A 15,991-nucleotide genomic window follows, 5' to 3' on the forward strand; every position below is an offset into this window, starting at 1 on the left:
ACCTTACGTGTTGGTGAAGGAAAAGATGGTATTCTGTACACTGAGAAGTGGTGAAGTGGACACGACCCAGAGAGAATCGTCCGTAAGGAAAGGACTTTAATGCCGTACCCATCTACCTCAGGAGGCGAATGGACACATGCACCAAAACGTCGAAAGACCGTCCTCAACATATCCAAAAAGGAAGTTGCTGTTTGAGGGAAGAACACTCGCTGACATAAGGTGTCCCTGATCACACCCAGAAATGGTAACGTCAGCTGGTTGAGACTAGGGAAAAATTCAGAATCCATCAAGACTAATGAGCCTAGTGCTGCCCTCCACGAGGGAAGGGACTCTATTCTTAGGAATAGATTGAGATACATAAAGTTCGGAGTAGGTCTGACCAAGCCACCCAGTTTCAGAACCACGAAGAGACCTGTGTTATAATACAGTAAAACGATGCTCCTGTCCTGCTAACCTGTGGTAAAAATCTGCAAAAACCAAGGTAGAGGAGGAGACTAAAAAGTCAAACTGTATCTCGAGTGATGAAAGCCTGGACGTAAACGTATTTACTAAATTCCAATCTTACTACTCTGAAGTCCATAAGACACGTTCCCACTTTGGGGACCCTAAGGTGAGAGGAAAAAATCAGCAAGCATTTTGCTTACAGATTTTGCTGTGACTCAGCCCCGGCCTCTGGAATCACGTGAAGATGGTGGTCCCGTGAGCAAGCTGGAGTACTAAAGAACCCAGACGAGGGTGCTTAGAAAGAACTATTAGGGGGAGAACTGCTGGTGGAATATAAAAAGAGTTACCTCCAGTAACTTGAGAAATCCAATTATCAGGATCTACTGTAAGTAATACACTATCCGCCAATGGAAGTGATATTTACAGCTGTCTCAATATAACTTCCGCCCTTAAGCAGATTACAATGACAGGCCGCAGAATCACTCCTGCCGAGTATAAATGGACTTGAATATACTTAAAGTTCTAGCCCGATCTTTAAAAAAACATGGTCCCAGGAATCGGTGACATTGATAGTAACGAACCAATGTACCTAGTGTTGCAAGAAAAGAGAAAAAGATAATAACCGCCGGACTTCTGAAACTTGTTTATCCAGAAGAGCCCAAGCTAACAACAGAATATATTCCAGTTTTACTGAAACTGGAAATATAATATCTTGACTTTTACTTCTTTCTAAGGAAATACAGTGTAGCAGGACTAGTGTTCTAATCCCGTAACTGCCATACCTGGCGTAATGCAGAAAATAAAGCCTGGGAAAAGAGCCATAGTTCTAAGCTAAGGTTATACTCAACGCGCGGAATCACCTCATGGGAGGCGTACAGGCAAACGTAAATGGACGCCAAGAAAGGCGCCGCTTCTCATATATGTTATGCTGACTTGATAACCTTCTTAAGGGCAATGCCAATAGTCCAAAGCCCAGTTGCTTATGTAACCTGTGTCATTCAAGACAGCGAATCAGCCATCTGTGAATATAATTGTAGAGGATGCATAAGCCTACAACACCTGGCATTCCCCGGGTGTATAAAGGAAGGTGTGGTCAGTTATATAATAGGGAGAACATACCAACTCCGCTCAGTCAGAACTGCAGCGGCAACTGAACCCACAGCGCTGCGATGCAGTACCGCCAAACACCACACCATCCGCGCTACACAATAGGGAGTTAGCTGACTATCCCTGTGTAAACTATATTTGCAGATAATATCCTCTCACATGAAGAACTGGGATACAGAGAGGCAGGATAGAGCCACACTAGCCTAATAGCGCTCCTAGCAGTGCCAGAAAACGCTAGTCCGTGAAGGATGTATACACAGATACTTAAATGCTCTCCTGCCTTGCCTAAACCCTGCTGTGTACTTGCAGTCCAGGATTAGGATACCAGTTTTGTGCAGCAGCGGTTATTCAGACAGCAAACCGGGTCTTCTTTCTCAGTGATCACTGCACCAGGTTACACTGTATAATACTCAGTGTGTAATGGCTGCCCTCTTTTTCAGAGAAGCGCTGGGGACACTGCAGGGAGCAGCAGGACTCCAGAGCTAGGCTCCGTCCCCTGTTATGGTGCTCAATGTTGGTGATGAGCATGCTATTAGTGTACTTATTAACACTGGCTTTCTCACAGCCAATTGTATGTGAAAGATCCCGGTGCTCTGCAGCAGTCAGGGATCTGCAGCAGTCAGGGTAGCGCTGGGGCCGCTGATATTGAGAAGCAGAGCTCCGGAGCTAAGCTCCGCCCCCCGCTATGGCGCTCAATGAGGAGCGCGATATGAACAATCACCCCTGCATGCTCTAAACACGCGAGGGTCAGTTACCAGCATATGTATAAGCCATGTCCCTTCTCTTATTGAGCAGAAGGGGGAAGCCTGATCGGGGACTGCAAGGGATCATAAACGGCGCTGAGCCTCAGCACAGCGCTGCCAGTTATAGTTATAGATACATACGGGACACTCAGCCCCTCTTAATAATTGTACACATTAACACTGGCCTTTTTTACACCCGAGTGTAGATAGACAGACCCGGGGGATATGCAGCAGCCACAGCTCAGACAACCTTGCTATCTTGCTGCTCTGACGTCAGAGCAACCTGTTGTAATATACACCGCCTTAATATCATACCATGGCTACCCCACTACTCAGGGAGTCAGGTTTTACCCACCAAGCTGCTTATGCTGCCGGCGGCGGTGTGACTGATAGGGGCCGCTATGCACGCTGAATGTGGAACCCCCGTTTAGTAGACTGTGGTCTAAGCAGTCGGGGACCCCAGGCGAAGTGCATGCACTTGCGAGTGGGTCCCCCCGGCAGCTCCATCATTGCAGACAGGCAGTGCAGCTACTGCCTGTCTGTCCTCAATGTAATCTTCTAACTTCAGCGCAGCAGCGCTCTTTCATTTGAAAAACCCTGAGGAGAGTGTGTCCATACATCCAGCTCCACTCGGGCACAAACTTAGACTGAGGCTTGTAGAGGGGTATAGAGGAGGAGGAGGAGGAGGAGCTAGTCACACTTCTTGAAATTTAAAGTGCCCAGCTCCACTTAGCACCGTCTATACCCCACTGTCTTTAGCCTCCAGTGTCCCCTAGTGGATGAAGGAGAAACAGCTCCAGGCGAGAATTTCTCCTCCACTTAACTTTGCAGGTGGCAGTATGCATTCTGGTAGGAAGTGTTCTGGCATCCAAACACATATTAGCCCATAAGACTACCAAATTATAAAGCGTGATTCATAACACCAGAGTCCACCGGGCGTCTTTTCGTGTGTCTTTTTCCGGTACAATGTGATGCGAATAGGATGCACAAGCAGCTTATACTGATTAATAGATGTATAAATCCTGTGTGCGACTGCGGTTATATCTGTATGTGAAATGCTATGTTACTGTGTCAGTGGCTGTTCATCGTGTAAGGAGGCTAGATGTATGTGGACACATCTGTAGGTACTGTGGAACACTGCATTCATGCTGGCAGAATCGGGCACAACACGCCAAGATTTGCCTGTAGGCAAGTATACAGTTTAAAACCATATTTGTCTAATAAATGAAGATTCCCATAGTCATAAATAAAAGGGGTATGATTTTACAGTAGATCCAATAAAGTATCTGAATTATGCTGGGCATACTCTCTACAATTATCGGGCCGACCCACCCGATATTCGCTATCGTTCCGATAATTGTAGTGTGTGGCCGACAGAGTCTTAAATATAGGTCGGGCATGCCAGATCGTCCAGCATGCCTGTCTGATGCGATATATGCAAGTTAAAATGTCGGCCGCATCAGGGAGTGTATGCTCAGCTGCGGCCAACAGACAAACATTTCCCCTGTTCCTTCCTGGGGGCAGAGCGCAGATATCGGGGTCAATACACTGAGACATCACAGTGTATGGCCACGATATCTGCAGGCTAACAGACTACCAGATAAAATGTCTGTCGGTCTGACAGGCATTTTATCTGGCAATGTATGCCTGGCATTACTGATTATGCTGGCCATACACGCTACAATTATCGGGCGATCCGCCTGATATCGGCGGATCGCCCCGATAATTGTAGTGTGTGGAGGGGCGACCGAGGGTTAAATATTTCTCGGTCGGGCATGCCGGATTGTCCAGCATGCCCGTCCGATGCGATATTTACCAGTAAACTGTCGGCTGCATCGGGCAGTGTATGCCCAGCCGCGGCTGACAGACAGACATTTCCTGTGTTCCTTCCTACGGAAGGAACAGGGAAATGTCTCCTCCCCCGGGGGCGGAGAGCGGATGTCGGGCTGATACACTGAGAGAAATCTCACAGTGTATGCCGGCGACATCTGCGGCTGGTAGGCTGCCAGATAAAATGTCTGTCGGTCTGACAGACATTTTATCTGGCCGTGTATGCCCAGCATTAGATATAGATTATCTTGAGATGATTTTAGTAGTTACCAAAATATTTATTTTATTTAAAAAACAAAAAGACACAACAGTAAATCTCAGTGCCATGTGACAACATATGATATTTCTTGCTGATCAGCAGGAAAGATGAAAACAAAATAGGTCTGTTGCACTAATTTAGCAGCAGAAAATACCCACATAAGTCTTATTCACATACTTACAAATAATGCAGGATGGACATTATTCAGAAAATTCCACTTCTTTAAGCTGCTTTCATTAAAAGGCAATTACTAAAACAGGTGTCTGACCTTAACCGTAAAACTTTTATATCAGAGTTATGCTCAGCTATGGAATAAACATCTAAATTATAGCTATCACAATTTTCAGCTGAATGTAACTCCTAATATGAAGTTTGTCTCATCAATTCATCTAAAACCGAACAAAAAAAACAAAAAAAATTTGGAGCAACGCCTCCTGTTCATCACTTAAAATAAATAAATAAAAGCTGATAGCAAAAGAAAGGGTAGAGCAGAACAGAGGAGTTAATGTGACTCATGAAGGAAAATGAAAGTGCAATGTAGAGGTTGGTCTGCATCATATTTATATCTTATTCTAGCTCACACTGTAAAATTCTGCTGAATTCATTACACAACCATACATTTCAAAATAAAATAAAAAAAATGTTGAGAAACAATGTATAAATACATCCTGAAATGTAAGCGCACACAAAATAAGTAATAAATATTTTTACAGAATCAATCATGGCCCCACCAAGAAAAGAAAAAAAAAAAAAAAAAAGGAAGCATGTATAGATTTTCTACTGCATGCACTGACAGATTCCTTAACTGCACAAGCTGCTTGTAACATTTAATAGACTGTTTTAAAATTAAATGTGGAAAGAAAAAGGGCCATGAAACAGAACAGTTACCTTTCAGAGAATCATTTTCTGCTCTCATTATATCAATCAGTGAGCTTTCCAGTGAATGCATGTCAAATGTTCGAGTTCGATCCTGCAAAAATATAAATTCAAGAAATTAAATATTTAGATGAATTTGTGAAAATTACATACAGGCAGGATGTCATTCAAGAAATACACTGAAATTAGGACACATAAAAAGGGGCAGTGTCATTAAATCTACATATTATGCAACATGTTAGTTTGTATTAAACATTTGGTTTTAAAATACTCTGTGTTGCCCGGGTTGAAGACTGAACCCTGAAATACACCTGCATCCTTTATTTGTTTACATTGTCCTCGCCTATAACCCCATTCCATTGATCCTGAAAAGGACCCCACTCTTTGCCAACATGCTTGCAAACAGTGGTGTAACTACCGTCTGTGCAAGTGGTTCTGCTGCCATGATGCCAGAGCTGGCTCTGTGGCCCGCTGCTCCCCCTGCACCCCAGTCACGCACATAAGGTGGGCCGGTCCAGTCAGAGCCTCCGAAGGGGGCCCAGGTGGCAGGAGTGTTGATTTGATGCCGGAGCGCCATCTTATTACAGCTGGCGCGTCGGCAGGCAGACATGGAGACAGCGCCGTCGGGCGTGAGGCTCTCTGAGCTCACGGACCAACAGCCAATCGGCAGTGTTGGCTCCAGATTGGCTGCCAGTCTGCGCGCTCCAATTAGCTTGCGACCAGCATCAGATTCAAATTGAGCTGGCACTGTCTGTCCATGTCTGCTGCTGCCTGAGGGCCTGATTCAGAGCCGGACGCTCTGACAGAGTGCTCGCTCTGAAGAATCAGTTCTGTTTTTTTAGAGCGGCCTCCTGGCCGCTCGCATAGCTGTGGGTAACCACCCACAGCTATAGCGAGCGGCCAGGAAGATGGTCGCGATGGTCAAGAACATCACGACCATCGGGATTGCGACGAGACCCTTGTGGTCGGGTCTCGTTGCCATAAGCCCCAGAGTGCTTTCGGCTCTAACAGAGCCGAAAGCACTCCCACTGACATCACTTGTGATGTCAGTGGGGCCGGCCCCAGATGGTAGGCGTTCCCATGGGAACGCCTCCGTCTGGGCAGACACGCCCCCGGCCCGGCCACCAAAGGGGGCGTGCTGTCACTCAACATCGACAGCACGCCCCCTTTGGTACGAGACCCGAAGCGACAGATTGCCCGTCGCTATCCGGGTCTCGCCCATGCGCACAACGGAGCCGGCTCAGTCGTACGCATGCGCACTGGGCCATCATCGACCCACTTGCGCTCGCGAGCGGGTCTGAATCAGGCCCTGAGTGCGCTAGCTGTAAGAAGTTGGCGGCCCGGCCCCAAATCGACACATGGGGAGGCGAGAGACTGTTGGATGGACATTGGGAGGTGCACTATCATTGTGTGGAATAATCTGCTTTATGGGGCCCTACTACTATGTGGCATAATCTGTAAAGGGCATTACTGTGTGGTATAATATGTAAAGGGCATTACTGTGTGGCATAATGTATAAGGGGCACTACTACTGCAGAGCATAATGTGTACAAGGGATACTACTGTGTGGCAAAACCAGAATGGGGGTCTGTGTGGTATAATCTGAATGGGCCAGTGATTGCAAAATATGCGCTATAGGGTGTATTTAAGCGATACAGGCAGTTAGGGATCCGGTTTTTAAAACAGAGCGGGTCCTGCAGGACACACTGTGTGTTCTATATCCGCAGCAGCCAAATTGCTGCCTTGCAGCATCTCCCCAACCAATCCCTGCCGGCAGCGACTGGTTCGGGAGACTATGCCGGCAGTGATTGGTTGCTGCGGACATAGCACACAGACACTCAGCGCAGGCCTGCTCTCTCATCCGATCGTTGTCGGCACTGCAGCGTCTCTGACTTATCTAAGGAGCTGCTGTCTGCGATGTAACAGCAGGACCAATGGGAGCGCTGTCCGCTGTGACCAATAGGAGATCACCTTTACGTTATATGCAGTCAGGAAGCATCGCTGAGTCCACGTGACCACGCCCCGCCCCCAGTGCTATGTAAGCACTTTAGTAGCAGACTTAGTATTCAGCCAGCTACCCAGGAATCAGGTAAAGGGCAGGGGTCTCCGGGTTTTCAAATTATTGTATGATGTAGGAGGATAGTAACACGGGATTGAGGATTGCCAAGGGTGCAATATTGCCCTACTCCATTTAGTGCTAGTTATAGACTGGGTTGTGGTAGAGACTATTCCCACATTGTTGCCTGATATGCAACCTGGAAGTGATGGGCGCTGTACCAGCACATCAGTGTGCATTGAGTAAAGCATAGCTAAGGGCACCATACACTTGAGTCATGATTCCCTATTTTGACCTCTGCTGGCATTTTCTGCCATTTGCGACCAAAACCGCTGATCCGTGGACAGAGACTGCCGGCAGCAATAGGTTCGGGAGATGATGCCGGCAGTGATTGGTTGCTGGAGACATAGCGCACACACAGCGCGTCCTGCAGACGCGCCCTCTAAACCAATCTCTGTCGGCAGCATCTTCCAACCAATCGCCACCAGCAGGGTCTCATCCAACTACCACCAACCGGAAACAACCTCCTTCCCTCCCTGCCCGCCAGCGTACTTAGTCTTTCCTGGCTCTGCATCCATCGGTGCCAGAGGATCCTCCTTGGCTGCAGCAGTGCTGCCTGCGCTCTATGCCAGCTCTCTGCATACAGACAGGAAGGAGCTGGAGACTGACAACAATGAAAATATATATTATACACACACACACACCACAATTGCGATCCACGTTAAATAGGGCTGCCTGAGAATCAAAGTGACTTTCACAGGTCACAATCGTGAAATACAGAAAAGAAAAGAATGTTCTCAAGCGCACGTAATGGGAAATGATGAATAGTGTTACAGCACAAAAATGTTTCTGAGTCTATTTATAGTGCTAGTAAGTTAATGTATGGTGTTATTACACCACTAAATCGATTGCAGTCAAATATTCCTGTATCAGTATCACTGTGTCGTTAAAGAAAAGTAATCTCCAGTAGTTCACCGTAACTCCAATAAGGTTAAAACCTTGGAACCACATGGTTTGAACACGGACTTTGAGCTTAAATGGTTTTTATGTATAGAATATATATATATATATATATATATATATATATATATATATATATATATAATCTCTATTATAATTTTAAATATATATTTTTCTGGTTGGAGGTTTATCGAGTATTGTGTTTTGAGAAGACTTACTCTGCGTTTTAATTTTTTATACTCAAATCCATTTTTATTGACTATTGTATACATTTTATGTATTTATATACCGGTTTCATAATTTATGTTGTAGAATCTATATGACGATGGACCCATTGCATTGGGTCACAGCGCACATAATAAATATATATATATATATATATATATATATATATGTGATAGATAGATGTGTAATATATATATATATATATATATATATACACATACATACATACATATACATACATACATATACACACACACACACGGGACAATACACATGGTACTGTATATTCAGCACCCTGGACAAGATCCAGATATATTGACATACATGAAAGTGTATGACAGAGTTATGATATCCCACCTCTATATATACCCTATTATGATAAATGTTACTAAATAAAAATAGGAAAATAGATTGGCTGCATTTTTTTAAATGACGCTGCTAGGAGAAATCAGTCGCGTGGGGTAAACAAAGTGACAGCGGCAGTAATAGCCAGAAGTCTCCTGGAAGCTTATATTAGCAGCACGCTGCGTTTCAAATAGTGGAGCACAGCGCACTGACCGATGGTGAGACCACAAGGTGCACTCCGGAGGCTGGACCGCACCATGTGGGATAGTTTGGAATGCAACACTTCTGGGCCTCAGTAGTGGTCACGTGGTGCACTCTGACCGACGGTGAGACCATGTGGTGCGCTCCGAGAGCTGGACCGCACCACGCGGGATAGTTTGGAATGCGATACTTCCGGGCCTCAGTAGTGGTCATGTGGTGCACTCCAGAGCTAGCGTCTCAGCACCTAGGAACTTAGAGACAGAGCCATTTAAATTAAGTACTACTTTTATGTACTTCATATCAAAAATGGTAGCTCCGCCCATATTGGCTATATATTTCAAGTAATTTCACCATATACCTTGACAAAGACCTCAGAGGGGGTGGAAACTAGGGATGCGCAGGCTCTGATAGGTTCGAGTTTGCACGCAGAGTTCGGATTTTTCCCTCCAAAACTTTTGTCCAGGAATGATGATTGTCCATGCAAGATGACGTTTTGCCTCTTTCTGAGTCCCGTTTTTTGGAGGGAAAAATCTGAACTCTGTGTGCAAACTCGAACCTATCCGAGCCTGCACATACCTAGTGGAAACGTGTAGGTTTTATGGTGATTGCACTTGAACTACCAAAAACCAGGAAAGTAACGCTCTATAGGGGGAGCAGACTAATACCCCTATATGCTCAACAGTGTATCTTGCTTTAAAAGGTCTTTTATGGTATGCATCCATTTATGTGTTTTAGATTTTAATAAAACTGTGAAGATTTTACACTATTGCGGCAACCCTCTTTTGTCTTGCATGTATGCATATTTGAGAAAATCTACACAGAAAAGGTTGACCGTGGATGAAGGATTTTAATCAGAGCTTGGAGTGACGACTTGATATTATTGGAGTTACGGTGAACTACTGGAGATTACTTTTCTTTAACGACACAGTGATATTGATACAGTAATATTTGACTGCGATCGATTAAGTAGTGTAATAACACCACACATACATTGACTTAATAGCACTATAAATAGACTCAAACATTTTTGTGCTGTAAACCTATTCATCATTTCCCATTAGGTGCGCTTGAGAACATGCTTTTCTTTTCAGACTGACAACAATGACCAGGCGGGGAGCTCCCACCAGGAAGAAGGAGGTAACCACTGCCCCAACTGCCATTTTCTTACACCCTTCCCTACCTTCAGTACTGTCCCAGCTCCTATCTACCCTTGCCCCCCGCCCTACTCTCACCACTGCCTGCCCCTACCTCTCTCCTTGCACCCCACCACTGTCACAACTGCTGTCTTCACTTACCTCTCCCTAACCGTGGCACTGCCTGCTCTTACTCCCCTACACCCACAGCTCTATCCCAACTTCTCCCTGCCTATACCCCCAGGTCTACCCCAACTGCTGCTTGCCCTTAATCCCCTCTACCCCAGCTACTACCTGCCCCCAGGACTGTCCAAACTGCTGCCTTCTCTCGCCTCCATTAAGATGTGATGGGAGTAGAACCCCAATTCTTTAAAGTCAGGGGTCCTCAGGACCCACAATTTTTTTCGCTCAGCGCGATCACTGATGGGCTCTGTGTGGGGGCAAATGTATGTGGGTTTTACCACCTCTGGGGAGACCAAAAAGTTATGCCCTGCATGCATCACAGAGGGCTGACTAATATATATGGTCACTTTAAAAAGGACTAACTCTGGACTTAATTTAACAACAAATATGTTGCCGTGAGATCCCTTTCTCTGCAGTAAAGTAGACACTGGACACACAACTATAGATTAAGTTCCCAACCAGGCAACCAGTTGGCTGGTTGGAACGAAAATATGATAATGTATGAGAGCAAACTACAATCGACCATTTGTTCCCAAGCACCGGAAAATGGATAAAAAACAGTTAATTTAAATTGATTAAATTAAACAGGTTTATTTTGTTACATAGGAAGTATAGATAACTGCCCCCAAATCTAAGAGTATAGATCATCTTTCTGTAGTAGCCACCAGCAAGTCGGTTGCTAGGAGATACTGTGCTCACTTATGGGGAAGATATATATAGCCTTCTAAAATGAGTAGAGAAAAAGGACAAGAGAAGGAATTACCCATAGCAACCAATTATATTCTACCTATCATGTTACAGACTGTACTTAATGCTAGCTAGAAGCGGACACTGGGCAACACAGGCTGGGTGGAGACTAGAATGCGAATTATACAGGTACTGCCATACCATATCAGGTCGCAGGAAGCCAGATGGGGCAGTAAGAGACCGGTCACATAAACGGGGGAAATGTATCTAACCTACTAAAGAGTAGAGAAATTGCCCATAGAAGGGTCAACACTGCAAAAAATTGACTCATTGCATAAACTTAATGTAATTGTCAATAAAGGCCTTTGACATTTCTTAAATGCTTGTAATTTTACTTCAGTATATCATAGTAACTTCTAACAAAAAGGTCTAAAAAACACTAAAGCAGCAAATTTTGTGAAAACCAATACTTGTGTCATTCTCAAAACTTCTGGCCATGGCTGTACATGTTTGTATTAAACCAATAATTTACATTGTGCTCTAGAGGCTAAAAGTATTGACACATTTACCCTGTGTGTGTGTATCCCATCTATTGCACCGTTAGCGGACACTGGGTAACACAGGCTGGGTGGAGACTAGAATGCTAATACTAAGGCTGTACATGCTATTATATACACTGAAGGGGATACAGTCAATATACTGGCAAAGGGGATGCCGTCGTCGTTATTCTAAGTGCCAGCATCCCCTTTGCCATCTGTCAGAATCCTGTCGCCGGTATCCCAAAGGTAATTAGCAGGGTTAGAGGGAGAATTAGGAGATAGGGTTAAGCACTAGGGGAAGGGTTAGGCTTAGGCACTAAGGGGGAGGGGGTGGTTAGGTTTAGGCACTGGGGAGGGAGGGTTAGGAGAAGGGTTAGGATACCTACCGACAGGTGTCATTACCCTAATCCTGTCAGGAAGCCAGTGTCTGAATTTTGACTGCCGGGATCCCGAGCACAAGCATCCCGTATCCCAACCACACTGAAGTGCCAAAAGTCAGGGAATGCCTATTATATAGTGTAGGAACCCCTCTAGCCCAGCAAAGTGCAGCAACTTGACGTGGCATCGATTCTATAAGTGGACAGAAGACCTCTGGAGAGATGTTGACCCATGCAGTCTGGATGGCTTCCCACAGCTCCCTGATATTTGTAAGTGCAGGATCTTGGGTGCAAATGGACCTCTCTACTACGTCCCATAAATGCTTGATTGGGTTCACGTCAGGTAAACTGGCCACACCATTCCTCGGAACTCTCCAGGATGTTCCTCGAACCAATTCTGAACAAATCGGGACCTATGACACTGTGCATTATCCTGCTGGAATATTCCCCAGTTGTGGGAGTACATGAAGTCCGTAAAGGGCTGTAATGCTCATCAAGCAATGAAACATATCGATTACCAGTCAATGACATGTTCAGGCGGACCAGCAGACCCAACCCATGTAACGTGAGCACACCCCACACCATTATGGAACCAGCACAAGCCTGTATGGTGCCTTGTTGCCAACTTGGGTCCATGTCACAACCGAACCCTATCAGAAGCCCAAACCAACTGGAACCGTGATGCATCTGACCACACCAATGTTGCCAGTCCTCCAGGGTCCAATTAGCAAAGTCAGGAGCCCGGTGAGGCACTGTGTCCAGTGTAATAGTTTTAACAGGGGTACTCTGGTGGGACTACAGCTCCCGTATCCCATGGAAGCTAAAGAACACTGCACTGGCCTGCTGGATATGCATCTAGGACCTCCTACATTGAAAGTGGATATGATCTGAGCCAGTGTTGGTCTGTTACCACGGACAACTCTGGCCAGACGCCGCTGGTCATGATCATTAAGCACCCGTGGACGACCACTGCGCTGTCCACGGTGGGTAGTTATATCTTCCATGTGGTATTCCCAATACTCATGTGACGCCCTAGATAGAGGAATGATGAATGTCCGCACAACTTTGGAAATGGAATGCCCCATCCATTGGGCACCCACTATCATGCCCAGTTCGAACTCTGATAATTCACATCGCCTAGCCATGAGCAGCTTAGCTTGTGTTCAAACTGACTCACGAGATGTCAGATTACAACTGATGCAGGTCTGTGCATTTCCAAGTTGTCACAGTATGGTGATGCCACCTACCATTACTTTAACATACTGCTATCACATGACTTTTGGCACTTCAGTGTATATCATTATTCACGGATATTTCTAGAAAGCTTCATTACCAATTATATGTCAGCAAACAGTTTGGCAATGAATAATAATTCAGAATTAACAACAAATCATGCACCTTGACAAACCATATTGCAATTCTAGCAGGTTTATTTTTGCATACTTCCTTCATTTGCAGAAACACTGGACAGTTTATTTAAAAGCTGGGTACACACTAGACAACCCAGCAATCTTGCCAATGTTTGGGGCAATTTACCTTTGCCCCGAACCAAGCAAGATTGCTAGTACACATTAGAAGATTTAATGAACGACGGAACAACGTGTCATTCCGTCCATCATTAATATGCACTGCACCACATGCAAAATCTGCAGACCTGCCTGCACTGCCCGCAGATCAGAAGATGCAATGAATGACACATGAGAGCATGGGATAGTGCGTACACACTGGGCAATATGGACGATTTGTTGTTCTGATTCGCCTCAAAATTACAAATCATCCAACATATAATCGAGTGTACCCAGCTTTAGAAAACTCCCCCAAACTCTAAATCTGTCAGCATATTTTAATAAGAATATCTGCAATGTAAAGTTACTATAATTCTCAGAAATGCATGCATTAATGCACAGTACCATGAATTGAAGTGCCCTGCAAGAAAGTCAACATTTTACTCTGCAAGAAAAAAAGTGTGTGTGACCACTGATGGTAGGTACACTAAAATATAAATAATGAATGAAATACAGAAAGACTGTGGGTAGCTACTATACAAAACATTTGACATACTTTATTGCATCTCTCTTTTGTAACCTGTATGATTGTGGATGCCGTCATGTCTCTGAATTGCGCAGTGGCAGATGGGATGCAAATGACAATCGATCATATGGTTTTAAACACTGGTAAATGGACAAAAAAGATTGTTCAAATTGGTTAAATTTGTTTTATTAACCAATTTGGCTGAACGTCCATTTTTGTCTGTTTTCCAGTGTTTGTGAACAAATGGTCAATTGTCATTTGCTCCCATACAATACCAGATTTTCATTCCAACCAGCCAGATTGGACAGATATGACAGAAAATTGTATAGTGTATGCCCAGAAGTTATATCTTGAAAGAGGCTGATAAAGCATGGCATCCAATGGCTGCTGTGTGACACCACAATGGCAAAGTACTGTCCCTGATGCATGACCCACAATTGTAACAAATTTACCATAAAGATGATCTCCAAGTGACTAAACAAATTTTAAAATTAAATCTAATATAATTAAGCAATCAGGTTAAATATGTCTATATCAGTCACTTGTTACCAACTCTATTTAGACACTATTACGGCAAGATTCCACACTTGCAGCCACAAAATGTATATAGTGTCATCCATTTTATTCCCCAAGACCATACTTGACAGTCTATCACACAAAGTAATGCTTAATATCTGTCAGCAAAGAATTACCTTTTTTTTCCATTTATCAGAAAAGCACACAGACCTCTCCCAGACATGCCTTTACCGGTTATGAATACAATATTAGATTCCCTTCCAGGTACTACTTAATATTAAAAATTTGTTACAATCCTCAACAAAATGAAAAGGTGCAGTGCAACTTATTCACACAGTTTTACTCATCTGCTCCGTCCCCTTCCAGGAGATCCAGGTACTGCTTCATGCAGCCATTCTCACTAGGGCTCCTACATTTCTGTAATGTAGAGCGGGCCACTTAAAAATTGCTGAGGGAGGGGAGAGAGATGAAGGCCCAATCAGAAGCTACAATGCCTGTTACTGCAACTTGGTCCTCCTACTCACTTCTACTCCACCCATTATATCTTCCTTCCACTGCAATGTCATTCAGAGTCCCAGTTTTCAGCAAACCCCTTGGACTCCAGGGTGAAAAAGGAGCAGGTGAATAAAATCAACAAACTGATGGTAACACAGCTATAAAGAGGTAACTTACTGTATTGATCATTAAAATGTTCTGCAAGACACCTAACCATTGTATAAAATAGGATATATTACATGAATACACATACACCAACTCTCCTCACTTGCATAAGTAGGTACTAGCTCCTATATAAGCACACCCCCCAGTGGTCACTTGTTCATACGACATTGTAGAGTTAATGCTGTGAAACTGCACTCAGGCACCAAAATACAGTACTCCCATTTTATTCTGCTGCATCAATGTATCAACACCTTGTTTTTAAATTGACAAAGCTGCAGCACACTCCATTTAGTTTCAGGAAAGCTAGACTAATATTCAGGCTATTAAGCATGTGCACAACCTACAATTATGGTCATGTTTATGTTGTACAAGTAGAAGATAGATTAATGCACTGTAGCTATAATGTAAAAATAAATACGGATGGGAAAATCAATATATCACAACCAGTTTATTGAACTTATTCGGTTATGCACAACGCTCATAAAACAGTCTGCTTGTGACTAGAGTTCAAACATGTAAATTCCATGCCATTTTACCTCCAAATAACAATGTGGGGAAAGAACGAATTGTGTAATCTGCTGGTAGTTATTTGTGTTCAAAGACGGTGGAAGGTGAAGCAGCAGAACATAGAGAAACCTTTAGCTAACCAAAAATTGTAAATTACATGACAAAATTGCCTCACTAGTAATATACACTACAGTCAGGTCTGAACTCTGAGGTCTTCCCCTGGTTTGCATCATTTGATCTTTGCTAGTACTATTATTTAGTGTGCATATTATTTATAAAGTAAGAAATGATCCTTCAAGAATCGGTCTTATA

General features: G+C 44.2%; 1 protein-coding gene across 1 annotated transcript in view; it reads right to left on the reverse strand.

Moving 5' to 3' along the window:
- Positions 1-15,991, reverse strand: part of CPEB4 (cytoplasmic polyadenylation element binding protein 4) — a 120,694-nt gene that overhangs the window by 86,495 nt on the left and 18,208 nt on the right. The window contains exon 3 of the mRNA XM_088475780.1: positions 5,272-5,353. Coding sequence (XP_088331906.1) covers positions 5,272-5,353 — 82 coding nt within the window. The remainder of the gene's footprint in view (positions 1-5,271; positions 5,354-15,991) is intronic.

This window comes from Taudactylus pleione, unplaced genomic scaffold, assembly GCF_031769625.1.
Source record: "Taudactylus pleione unplaced genomic scaffold, aTauple2 ptg000178l, whole genome shotgun sequence".
NCBI lineage: Eukaryota > Metazoa > Chordata > Amphibia > Anura > Myobatrachidae > Taudactylus > Taudactylus pleione.